The 13,990-nt window shown below is 45.7% G+C and overlaps 1 protein-coding gene across 1 annotated transcript in view; it reads left to right on the top strand.

The window, feature by feature from the left end:
• Positions 1 to 9,268, top strand: part of slc3a1 (solute carrier family 3 member 1) — a gene marked incomplete at its 3' end in the record, with an annotated part of 47,120 nt that extends 37,852 nt beyond the window's left edge. The window contains exons 8-10 of the mRNA XM_084321214.1: positions 4,221 to 4,403; positions 6,782 to 6,907; positions 8,834 to 9,268. Coding sequence (XP_084177340.1) covers positions 4,221 to 4,403; positions 6,782 to 6,907; positions 8,834 to 9,268 — 744 coding nt within the window. The remainder of the gene's footprint in view (positions 1 to 4,220; positions 4,404 to 6,781; positions 6,908 to 8,833) is intronic.
• Positions 9,269 to 13,990: the final 4,722 nt, after the last annotated feature.

Genomic DNA, 13,990 nt, shown 5'->3' on the forward strand with positions numbered 1-13,990 from the left:
CCGGACGTCGCGCAGACTCATTTTAAAACCCACTCCTCGCTCACGTCAAAACCGGCCGCTCCGCGCCCTGCGCCGCTCACGCTCCGATCCGCTCACATGCACTGACCCATACTACATAAAGCATTTACTGACGATCACGGAATTATGAACGACCCCCCCCCCCCCCGTTCATCCGCGTTGAAATTTTTAATATAGCGTGTATCGCCAACAAACTGTAGTTGATAATCTATATGCGTTTATGCCTAGATCTCACGTTCTAGGAATTACTGCAGAAAACGATAAAAACATATTTATATTCTAGACGTATTTTCGTATGAATCTATGAATGAAAAAGTAAAACGTTCCTACATCCTGAACGATAGATAATCGATGTTGAATGGGCCATAGTAATGTCAATTTAGCAATAGGGCCATAGTAATGTCAATTTAGCAATACAATTTAAAAAGTTATAGCCCTGCAAAGAAGGTAAACATCTCCATAGGCTTAGACTGGTGGCAGTGATCAAACATTGATGGATATAAGCGTGGCAGGGAATGTGTTAATATAACTGTTGTCCTTGTATCTTTACGCTTATGAAAACATTTAATAATATTTATAGGCTATTGGCCCTTGTTTGGCCATAATAGCCTATTCTCAAATGGCTAAATCTCCTCGCTGACGGACCCATGTATAGCCTATATATCATATGTCTCCAAGGAATCGTGGGGCTCGGGGAAGAAAGGGAACCCCTGCTATAGCCATATCCTTTATAATGTTATAGGCTATTTTATTTACAGTAGTCCAGTTATGCTGTGGCTAAAATGGGTCGGGATTAATGAAGCTGATAGGAGACTGCTTCTCGGCTATACGAATTAAAGCCACAATTGAAAAGAATGTACTTCCTTCTTGACAATAGTATACTATAACAATAATACGAGAGCATACAAGAACAATGCATCTCACTGCCATGTAGCCTATGCAGGGCCGGATTAACGACCGGGCCGACCGGGCCGCGGCCCGTGGGCCTCGAGTGATGAGGGGCCTCAAAAAAAAAAAAAAAAAAAAAAAAAAAAAATTTTTTGAGGCCCCTTGTCACTAGAGGCCCCACATTTTTTTTATTTTTTTTTAACTTTAATTTTTTATTTTTTGAGGCCACTCGTCACTAGAGGCCTTTTGGAGGCCCCTCGTCACAAGAGGCCCCAGCTTTTATTTTTATTTTTTTTTAACTTTTATTATAAATTTTTTTGGAGGCCGCTCATCACACGAGGCCTTTTGGAGGCCCCTCGTCACTAGAGGCCCCAAATTATTATTATTTTTTTTTTACTTTTCTTTTCTTTTCTTTTGGAGGCCCCTCGTCACTAGAGGCCCCAAATATTTGTTTATTTTTTTTTAACTTTTATTTTAAACATTTTTGGAGGCCCCTCGTCACTAGAAGCCCCACATTTTATTTATTTTTTTTTTCTTATTTTGGAGATCGATGTCATACTGTGACACTGAATGATTGGCACTGACTGACGCTCTCTGATTGGCCACTGACATGTTTGCCCAATCGCGTGACGAGCTGTGTCTTTGCCCATTTCCTCGTCAAACAGCCTGCAAACTACCTGGCGTTCTATCGCCATGCTCTAAGACAAACTCTAACCTTAACCAACTTCGAAAGAGTGCCTAAGCTTAACCGTCAAAAGAACTTGCCGTCAGCCCGTCACGCTCTAAGACAAACTCTAACCTTAACCAACTTCGAACGAGTGCCTAAGCTTAACCAGTGTAGAAACAGGCATCGGCCAATCAGAGAGCGTCTTGCCAGAAATGCGGCTAGGTTTAGAAATAACGCGACTAGGGGCCTCCACACTACACACTAGTACTAGTACTAAATACCTATATGTCCCTATGCCATAAATGTCATGTATGTTGTGTATGTCATAAATGTCTATATGAATTGAAAATGGGGGACCCTGATGTAAACAAGACAAACGTCTTTCTCAGGTCTGCCTTAACAATTGTGTGTATTGAGCCGTACTGTATTGTACCCATTCTGCAATCTGTTAAATAAAGTTTTCATTCATTCATTCAGTAAAAAAAATAAAAGAGATACGAAAATTAGAAATATAGGCCTCTCTCTTATACATGCCTCCTCTTAATACAAGCCTGGTATCCACTACAGTTGAAACAAATACAAGCCGGGGTTACTATTAGAGGAATTACGGTATTCTATATATTTTTTAAAGTGACATAAAAATGCCACTGTGCGTGCATGCACGTGTGTGTGGGGGGGCCTCCACAAGAATCTGGCCCAGGGGCCTCTGAAGTCTTAATCTGGCCTTGGGCCTATGCCATGTATAGCCTGCCTATGTGATCAATAAAAATGCGAACTTGATGCGAATATTTATGTTGTGTCTGTCCACTATGTTTGTTACTTTGTTCTTTTTCCCCCCTATGTAAAGCGACCTTGGGTCTCTTGAAAGGCGCTATATAAAATGAAGCTATTATTATTATTATTATTATTATTATTATTATTATTATTATTATTATTATTATTATTATTATTATTATTATTATTATTATTATTATTATTATTATTATTATTATTATTATTATTATTATTATTATTATTATTATTATCATCTGTGCAGGAGCTCACAAATAGACTGTGTTAGTCTCAGTGAAGTTTCAACGGAGGTCATCTATTCTAACCAACAAATTGAAGTAGATAGCATTTCGTTGTGACAAATCTTATTTGGAAACATGACACAAAATAATAGTATTCCGTTCATTTGAGCTAAGCTAGGCTAGCTAGTAGATAGCTTTCTACTGAACACACAGAGAAGAAATTGGTAACTATCTTCTTGTCTGACTCTGGAGAAGACGGTAAGAACATTTCCCATAATGTTGGCGTGTTCCTTTAAGGCTGTTTCATAGTCCAGACATAGCACAATATGGACCGCACTCTGCTGGATCTAGGTGGAAATGCAAAAGAGTGGAGCTCATCATATGTCCACACTGGCATCATGTAGCCCCCTGTACTTCTAGACCATGTGAGCAGCCTTCATCCTACAGTCAATCAGCATGACACCAGCCTGTACAGTAAACCAGGACATTACACTCTCCATCGCTCTCGCCCTGTTAAGCCCTAGGGTCCCCCCCTGCTGTTCTCATCATAAATCGATCTAATGTTGTGTTTCTTTTTCAAATGTAACCAAGAGTAAAGACAGTCCATAACCCTATCAAAACTTGGCTTGGCCATAATAAGGTCATTTATAGGCCTGATATTCTATATTCAAATGCATTATCATTCAAATTGCATGTATCCGGATGGCAGAATTCAGTGCTGTATCTACAAATCCTTCTGTTTAATCATCTTCCCTTTATTAATTTGCTTCAACCTTTTGTACACTTGATCTCAAGAACATGCTGAATGAGCTCAGTGAGCGAAATTCCTCCGACCTTAATGTTAGCATGGTGTTAGTCACTGTCAAAGATGCAAAGAAAGATTATAATTTATATTCTCCTCTGTTTCATCACAATTTACTCAAGCATAGTAACGGACACAATATTTCTGACATTGGGAATACATTCACTGAGGTCCATAGATGTTCCAAGATACCAATAACATGCTAATTGACCTTGTAGAAGTGGAGCAATCTTCCATTTACTTTCAGGCGGATTTTCAGAAAATAGGGCTAGAGCTTAACAGGTTAAAGGAACGCGCCAAGATTATGGGAAATTCCCTTACCATCTTCTCCAGAGTTTAAAAGCTAGGTGTTTTTGGCCAACGGCTAGGCTAGCTGGTCCGTATCCTCTTCCATTAATTTGTGCTAAGATAGCTTTCTACTAGGGATGTCCGATATTATCGGCCGATATTGGCATTAAAATGTAATATCGGAAATGATCGGTATCGGTTTAAAAAAAAGAATTATAATAATAATAATAATTTATTTAACCTTTATTTACCCAGGCAAACAAGTAAGAACAAATTCTTATTTTATTTATTGTCAAAAGTATGCATAAGAGATATGTAATGTTAATTACCTGAAATTATTCCGTTTTGGGGGGGACCCAGCATATATCGGTATCGGAAATGAAGAGTTGGACAATATCAGTATATCGGATATCGGTAAAAAAGCCAATATCAAACATCCCTACTTTCTACTGAACTCGCAGAGATGACGTAGCTTGTAAAACCGGCTCTGGAGAAGGGCGGTAAGCGTGTTCCTTTAACCTTCGAACGACCCCACTCTCTGCAGGTGGGGAACCACGACCATCCTCGGATCGCCTCCAGTGCTGGGCGGAGCTACGCGCGTGTCATCAACATGCTGCTGCTGACGCTGCCCGGCACGCCCACCACCTACTACGGCGAGGAGATCGGCATGGAGAACGTCAACGTCACAGAGAGCCAAATACAAGACCCTGCTGGCAAACACAACGCCGTCAGTACACACGCACACACACACACACACACACACACACACACACACACACACACACACACACACACACACACACACACACACACACACACACACACACACACACACACACACACACACACACACACACACACACACACACACACACACACACACACACACACACACACACACACACACACACACACACACACACACACATACATACATACATACATACATACATACATACATACATACATACATACATACATACATACATACATACATACATACATACATACATACATACATACATACATACATACATACATACATACATACACACACACACACACACGCATACAGTACATACACATACAGTACATACATACAGACACATATACATACATACATACATACATACACATACACAGATTTTGGAGCCCTATGTTGTTGATCGGTAGAGTCCTTTCTCAGCACAATCCATGCTGTCCCTCATACTAGCTCTGGATAGTTAGCTACAAGCCATGCTGTTCCTTATAGCTCTGGATAGTTAGCTACAAACCATGCTGTTCCTCATACTACCTCTGGATAGTTAGCTACAAACCATGCTGTTCCTCACACTAGCTCTGGATAGTTAGCTACAAACCATGCTGTTCCTCATACTAGCTCTGGATAGTTAGCTACAAACCATGCTGTTCCTCATACTACCTCTGGATAGTTAGCTACAAACCATGCTGTTCCTCACACTAGCTCTGGATAGTTAGCTACAAACCATGCTGTTCCTCACACTAGCTCTGGATAGTTAGCCACAAACCATGCTGTTCCTCATACTAGCTCTGGATAGTTAGCTACAACCCATGCTGTTCCTCACACTACTGTAGCTCTGGATGGGATCATCCCTATGTTCCCCGGGTCCTATGTTCCCCGGGTTCTATGTTCCCCGCTTTGATTGATTAATAGATTGAACATTTTATAAATTTTTATTATTTTATTAATTATTAATGTCCGCCTTGTTTCGAACGGATAAGCTTAGGCCCTCTTTAGAACTGGTTAAGGTTAGAGTTTGGAATCAGGGCTGGTGGTCTAAAATGTTCAATCAATCAATCAAAGCGGGGAACATAGAACCCGGGGAACATGGGACCCGGGGAACATAGACATGCTCCCCTCTGGATAGTTAGCTACAAACCACGCTGTTCCTCATACTAGCTCTGGATAGTTAGCTACAAACCACACTGTTCCTCACACTAGCTCTGGATAGTTAGCTACAAACCATGCTGTTCCTCATACTAGCTCTGGATAGTTAGCTACAAACCACACTGTTCCTCACACTAGCTCTGGATAGTTAGCTACAAACCATGCTGTTCCTCACACTAGCTCTGGATAGTTAGCTACAAACCATGCTGTTCCTCACACTAGCTCTGGATAGTTAGCTACACTCCATGCTGTTCCTCACACTAGCTCTGGATAGTTAGCTACAAACCATGCTGTTCCTCATACTAGCTCTGGATAGTTAGCTACAAACCAATACAATGTCAATGGGGTCAAGCTCCTGTCACACATTATCTATTAAGATGTTAGATCCTAATATGAAAAACGATGTGATTTAATGTTCTATGCCTTGCCTTGACTTTGTCTATTTTGCTGCCATCTATTTTATACTTGTTTTATGTCTGCACTTCTTTGTACATTTTGTGCTCATTTTATGCCCATTTTGTGCTCATATGTGTCTTTTTACTGCTGTGAAACACTTTGAGCTGAAATTCTTGCTATACAAATCAAGTTTATTGCTATTATTATTAGGGCTGTCAGTTTATCACGTTAATTAATTACACAGCAAATTATCGCGTTATGAAAATTAACTCAAAATTAACTAAAAAAAATATATATTTTTTTTAATATATTTTTATCTCATTCATTCCATAAGAACGTAGAATACACATTTACAGACTTCTTGGTATCTAATTCTAGGGACATCTATGGATCTCAGGGAATGTATTCCCAGTGTCAGAAATACTGTGTCTGTTACTAGGCTTGAGTAAATTGTAATGAACCAAATGAGAATATCAATAATTTTTTTTATTATCTTTGACTGTGAATAACACCATGCTAAAATTGACCAGAGCTGAAAAATTTAAGCAAATTAATAAATGGAAGATGATTAAGATAATGGAAGATGAAGGTTTTGTAGATACAGTACTGAATTCTGCCATCCGGACAACATGCAATTTGAAATATGATTATAGAATATAAGGCCTAAAATGGTTATGAGATTAAAATGAGATTAATTAGATTAATTAATTACAAAATCCTGTAATTAATTAGATTACTTTTTGAATCGCCTGACAGCACTAATTATTATCAATGGTTCACCATAGCATCCCCTCTCTCTGCAGAGTGCCGGTCGGGACCCCCAGCGCTCACCCATGCAGTGGAGCAACAGCATGAACGCAGGCTTCAACGACGTGACCAACCTCACCTGGCTGCCGGTGCATCCCGACTACGCCACAGTCAACGTAGAGGTGGGTGCAGTGAAGCTGGTCTCACGCTCCCGACGCTCCAAACCCAACGTACAGGTGCAGTGAAGCTGGTCTCACGCTCCCGACGCTCCAAACCCAACATAGAGGTGGGTGCAGTGAAGCTGGTCTCACGCTCCCGACGCTCCAAACCCAACGTAGAGGTGGGTGCAGTGAAGCTGGTCTCACGCTCCCGACGCTCCAAACCCAACGTAGAGGTGGGTGTAGTGAAGCTGGTCTCACGCTCCCGACGCTCCAAACCCAACGTAGAGGTGGGTGCAGTGAAGCTGGTCTCACGCTCCCGACGCTCCAAACCCAACGTAGAGGTGCAGTGAAGCTGGTCTCACGCTCCCGACGCTCCAAACCCAAAGTAGAGGTGGGTGCAGTGAAGCTGGTCTCACGCTCCCGACGCTCCAAACCCAACGTAGAGGTGGGTGCAGTGAAGCTGGTCTCACGCTCCCGACGCTCCAAACCCAACGTAGAGGTGCAGTGAAGCTGGTCTCACGCTCCCGACGCTCCAAACCCAACGTAGAGGTGGGTGCAGTGAAGCTGGTCTCACGCTCCCGACGCTCCAAACCCAACGTACAGGTGGGTGCAGTGAAGCTGGTCTCACGCTCCCGACGCTCCAAACCCAACGTAGAGGTGGGTGCAGTGAAGCTGGTCTCACGCTCCCGACGCTCCAAACCCAACCGCGTTTGGCGTACAGGAGCGGGACCTACCGGAAACAAGAAATTACCCAGAGACTATATACCACACTCTATTAACCCTTTCACTGCCACACGACAGAAGGTTAACCCTTTACTATCACACAACCGACGGCTGTTGTGTGGCAGTGAAAGGGTTAACCTTCTGTGTATTGGCGCAGTGAAAGGGTTAACCGTTTGGTAGTGCGGCGGTGAAAGGATTAATTCACTGCTAAAGATATATCACACTATTAATTCACTACTAAAGATATATAACACTATTTAGACGTTTGCAGAGGTGCACATTTATATCCGAAAAAGTTTGTATGGCAGCTTTTAAAAGCAGTTCTAGTCGATTTTCTGCGTTTTTAGCAACATAGAAGCAAGAGACGTCTCAGGACTCAAGTCAGTGGTGGTGCGTCCACCCTGCAAAGTGGTCAACCAATCTGTTCTCGAAGGAGTGGAAGCACTCGTTCTGGGTCAAACGTTCCCTTAGAAACATAGAACAAAGTGTCCGTCCGTCATCTAGGGAGGGCAAGGAGTCAGTGAATGTTCTCTTCCCTGTTCTGCGTCAGACAGCTTAATCGCCTGGCACCACTTTCTCCTTTGTACAGCCTTCACAGGCGTGGAGATTCAAACCTTGTGCACCCGGTCATAGATGTAAGGCATAAACACGCTACTATACTATAAATGACACTGACTCTCCTTACAACTTTAGAGGCACTGCTAGTGTATCTGCTGTCTCTCTTCTCTTCTGGTTGAAATGTACTCTGTGTGTTGAATCAGGGTTATTATAATTTGGTATTTTTCATTCGTTTCCGTTTTGTTTTTAATTTGAATGTTGTCAATTCAATTCAATTTCAGTTAAGTTTCCAGCATAGGTTTGCTACTTTTAGTTCAGGTTGTATTATTTAAAACCTGTTTGTCTTTGTTTATTATAACATGGGGGGTATTTGTCAGGGGCAAGAAGAATGAATAGGTAATAAAACATTGCGTGAAGGTAATTGACTCAGTCATGTAGAAGCCAGTCTCAATAAACATTATGACTCAGTGATGTAGAAGTAGAAGTCAAATCACATATTTGAGATGTTGTTGATCTGTGTGATATTCTATTCTTATGACTTGTTCCTCTCTCTGTCTCCCTCTTTCTCTCTCTCCCTCTTTGTCTATCTCTATGTCTCTCTCTGCATGTATGTCTCTGTCTCCCTCTCTCTCCATGTATGTCTCTGTCTCTCTCCCTCCCCCCCAGACCCAGATGAATGCTGAAGACTCCATCTTGCTCCAGTACCGCTCCCTGAGTCGTCTGCGTCAGTCCGAGCTCCCGCTCCACCGTGGCTGGTTCTGCTCCGTCCACGCCGACCTCGACGTCTTCTCCTACGTCCGAGAGCTGGACGGCCTCGACCGGGCTTTCCTCATCGTCCTAAACTTCGGCACGAGGTCCGCCGTCACCGACCTCCGCTCCGTCGGAGAGCTGCCGGACCGCTTGACCGTGCGTCTGAGCACCGACGGGGGGGCGAAGGACGGGAGACACGTGTCGAAGTCTGAGATCTCCACGGCGGCCGGGGAGGGCTTGGTGTTGGAGTTCTCCACCGATACTCGCTTCCACCACAACCACCCCGCGCGCTGCTACGTCTCAGAGAAGGCCTGCTACTTGGCGGCCATGGACATACTGTATACATGCTAGCAGGGATGGACCGCAGTGGTTAAAGGAACATGCCGACATTATGGGAAATGTGATCGCTGTTTGGTATCCGCTTCCATTCATTTTAAGCCTACGGGCCGCTCCTGGGGCCCATTTACCACTGCTGCTTCTCCTTACCGTCACTCTTTGAGTATTTGCGTTATAAACAAAATCTCAGCGCCGTCTGAAAGCCAAGGAGCTAAGCTTTCTTCACATATTTGGCTTATTATGGTAATCCAAAAACTGCAGGAGTTATTGAGGAAGTAAATACAGGTAGAATTCTACCTGATTCAAGGTCAACCACCGAGGTCAAATTCCGCCTAGACAAAAGTGAGTAAAAATGAGCCTAAGGGCTTGTGTCCATAGCGGACGTTTTTTTCAAGGCGGACCGATTTGAAAAAAAAAAAAAAAAAAGCTCCAGGCGTTTTCCTGAGTCTCGCGACTGCCGCGGCTGCGCCACTTCCTCGATGTTGATTACCTTGATGAGCGCGCTCCTTTCCAAAAGTTTAACTAGTTTCAACTTTATGCGCTGAGAGCGCTCCGCCCAAAATACGCTGCCGCCGAGAGCGCTAAAACGTGAGGCGCGGGGCTGGGAAAAGGAGCGCGCCTGTCGCGTCTCCAGCATAGAAATGAATGACAGAAAAGAGCTGACAACTCATAAAACGTCTGCTATGGACACAAGCCCTAAGAAGAATAAATCTAAAAGGCCAGGGTTCACAAACCGTATTGCAGTTGCATAATAGTTCCAAGTTCAAAAAATTTAATTCCGATTTGAGTTTTTCTTGTGTAAAACAGTTTGATACTAGGGGTGGGACGATACATCGATCCAGATCGATACATCGATGTAATTATCAACAATCGAATCGGATCGATGCGATGTAATAAGATCGATTCATATCGATACTCTTATTTTGAAAATCCTGTGGCTAGTCTCATATCCGCCCAAGAACAACAGCAGTAGCTCCGTGTGTGTAGACGTTACAGCATAGCATTCTCCCTTTCTGTGTGTGTGTGTGCGCGCGTCTTTGGAAAGACCAGATGAGGTCAGAGGAGTTTGATGTTTAAATGTTATTTAAACATAAACAATATAATACATAATAAATGTAGGCCTATACATGATCATGCAACATCAACAAATTGTTGTAGGAACGGTTTGGGAGAGGGAGGTTGTGAGTTTTGAGTTCCAAAAAATTTAGCTTAAAGTTTAAAGCTCAATACATAAAAACGTGGCACTTTACAGTGAACAGGAGGTCTATTTGTATTAAAAACAATAGATTGATTTTCCCAAATGTCAAATGATATTTTCATTACCTTTTTTTTGTTGATCTAAATGTTACTGATTGTGTTAAATGGGCATATGATATCATCTCATATCGATCGCAGGCACCTGAATCTAATCGTATCGTATTGTATCGTGAGAGACTTTGTGATATCGGCAAATATCGTATCGTTGTCCAAAGAATCAATATCGTATCGTATCATGATGAAACTGGTGATTCCCACCCCTATTTGATACACACTCAAAACATACAGTAAAGTTAAAACAATAATAATAATAGATTTATGAAAGCTGAAGTAGTTCTGAAAAAAGGGTGAAAAGCACTTACTCACAGCACATTCTCTGACAATTACACAGCAATAACTACATATACCCAGGCGGACTATTTCAGGCTTAGGTGTAAAAGGGTTTTCATTGTGTGCTAAGATAACGTAAGGTTATCCTATAACCCTAGTTATATGATACTGGCTGAGCGTCTCGCTCTGCCTACTGAGATATAACCCATCATCTCTAGCACCTAGTGTGCTCCGGGAAACAAAACAAATGTACCCACTTGCATGTGACCACGCCACTCCCATGTGTCCCCTATATTACGCCGGAAGTGGTCACGCCTCACCCTTCCCAGTTTGATTTCCATAAGCAGAAAACATCCAAGGGACCTCAGGGCGCTAAGAGCGAGACGCTCAGCCAGTATCATATAACTAGGGTTATAGGATAACCTTACGTTATATATGAACTGGCTATCGCGTCTCGCTCTGCCTACTGAGATAAGGGCAGAGCGGACACGTGGCCCAGACAAATGCACCCCCTGAGGGCCCGTAAGCCCCAGCCAGGGAGGAGGGGAGTCCCGTCCACCCGCCCGTCCTAACGAAGGGGGGGAGGCAGTCAACTCCACCAAAGTGCGAAGAATGGGGGGAACCAGGCACCCCTGAACGCACAGCTCAAGCGGGACCACGTGTGACACAGCACCCCGCGGTCCACACCCACACACTCCCGCTAACCCACCTGATGGCGGGATGCAGGAGAGGTCCCGGACCTCAGGACTGCCTGGGAGACAGAATCCCCAGTCATGTCCATGAGGTAAAACCTACAAAAGGACTCGAGAGGACCAGGAGGCCGCAGCACAAATGTCCTCCACCGAGGCCCCCCCTAACAGGGCAGCAGAGGCCGCCACACCACGAATGGAGTGCGCCTGGGGGGAACCTGTCCAGCCAACGTGTAGCAAAGGGCAATGCCCTCGCACAACCAATGTGACAGGCGCTGCTTGGACAGCGCCTCACCTGCGCGAGGGCCACCGTAACAAACAAACAGTTGATCGGAAGCCCTGAGACCCTGCGCGTGACTAAGGTAACCCCCAGTGCACGGACAGGACACGACAGGTGAAGGCTCGACTCCAACCCACTAGCGTGAGGAGGAGGATGAAACGCCTGAATCACAATATCCCAGGAGCGACAAGAGATCCGGATATTCTTTGGCACGAAGGCCAGATCAGGCCACAGAGTCGCCTGCTATCGACCCGAATAGACAGGTACTCCGACCGCACCGAGAGAGCACATGGCTCACCCACGCATTTAGCGGAGGTGATGACCCAAAAAAGGAACGCGGTCGTAAGACAGACAATCCAATGGCGCCTGCTCAAGAGGCTCAAACGGGGCCCCCAACAGCCTTTCCAGAACAGTTGGAGGTCCCGACTCGGAGACAGAGAACGTTCCACAGGCTTGAGACGCCGTGCGCCAAGCAAGAACGTCCCACGAGAGGGTGGCTGAACAGTGTTCTGCCCTCAAAGCCCACATGACAAGAAGATATAGCTGCGGCATATCCTTCACTGTCGAGGCCGACCGCCCATCCAGGATATACTGGAGAAGGACAGAACCGAGTCCAGGGGGCATGACACCAGGTCCAAGCCCACCAACCTCACACCACTCTCGAACCATACACCACTTCCCTGCGTAAGCCGCGGTAGTGGAGGGAGCACGCGTGTTCCGTATGGCGTTAACCACAGAAGAGTTAAGACGCATCCCCACCAGATTCACCCTTCCAGCAGCCACGCCACCAGGGGCTGCCCCAGAACAGGAGGCAGAACAGAGTTCCACATGCCTGAAAAGAGGGCCCGCGGTGACCACGGAACAGGCCACGGCGGGGCCACCAAGAGCTGAATCAGGGCCGGGAACCACACAGCCGTGCCCCGGCCCGGCGCAACCAGGATCAAAGTCTTGCACTCCTGACGTACCCACCCAACAGCTGAGCTATCAGGTGTATGGGGGGGAACGCATACAGAATCCCGGGCGTACAGCCGCCGCCCGGTGGAGACGGGAGGAGCGTACTCCTCCCTGTCTGATAACATACGACGCCGACGTCGTGCTGTCCGTCCTGATCAGAACATGCTCGCCCATCACATGATGGCCGAGCCGTCCGAGGACTAGAAGCACTGCCTTCAATTCCAACACATTGATATGTAGCGCAGACCGGGCAGCATGGTCCTTGCCAGCTGCCCCCTACTGCGTCGGTCCGACAAATCCCCCCCCCCCCCCCATCCCGTGGGGGAGGCGTCGGTGAAGACTGTGACGTGCGACAGCCTGCCGCCCATGGGGACCCCGCTGGTGAGGGCCCCAGGCCCCCCCAGAGGGCGAGATCCCCCAGTACTGACATGGGAACCTTCAGCAGCTTCCACTTGACTCTCACAGGGTCTATTTTCACACTGAAAAACCCACCTCTGTATCCTCCTCATGAAGAGGAGACCAAGAGGGACCACAGCTTGAGCAGGTGCCATAATACCGCGCAGGCGTATCACGGTCAGCTCCGTAACCGTCCTGCCAGGACGGAACCTCCCGAGCGCGCCGAGAACACCCACTCGCCGCCGCTCTGAGAGGGACGCCCATATAGACCTTGAGCTTAGAAATAAGCCCAAGTACTCCACCCGTTGACTGGGAAGAGGAGTACTCTTGTTCCAGTCTACAGCTAAACCCAGGCTGGTGAGGAATCCCACCACCTGCCTGGTATGAGACCTGGCGATCTTCTCTGACCGACCGAGGACCAGAACGTCGTCCAGGGTAGAATAAAATTAGTATCCCCTGACGACGCAGAGGCCCCAGCGCAGTCTCCACACACTTGGTGAAGATGCGAGGAGCCAGAGAGTAGCCGAACGGCAGCCTCTGGTACTCGTACGCTAAGCCCTGAAAAAGGAAGCGTAGGTATGTCCTAGGAGGGAAGATCGGGATGCGAATACGCATCCTTCAGGTCTATGGAGGTGAACCTGACAGCGCTTAAAGGAAAACTCCAACATTTTGGGAAATTAGCTTATTTAACATCTTCCCTGGAGTTAGACAAGAAGATACATACATTTTTTGTCTATCTGCATGCATTAGGCTTAGGGAACGCCCGCACCGTTAGCGTAGCTTCATCACTGGAAGTGGGTCAGACTTTTACCCTGAAGTTCCCTACAGTCC

This window comes from Notolepis coatsorum, assembly GCF_963971535.1.
Source record: "Notolepis coatsorum genome assembly, chromosome: 9".
NCBI classification, from domain to species: Eukaryota; Metazoa; Chordata; class Actinopteri; order Aulopiformes; family Paralepididae; genus Notolepis; species Notolepis coatsorum.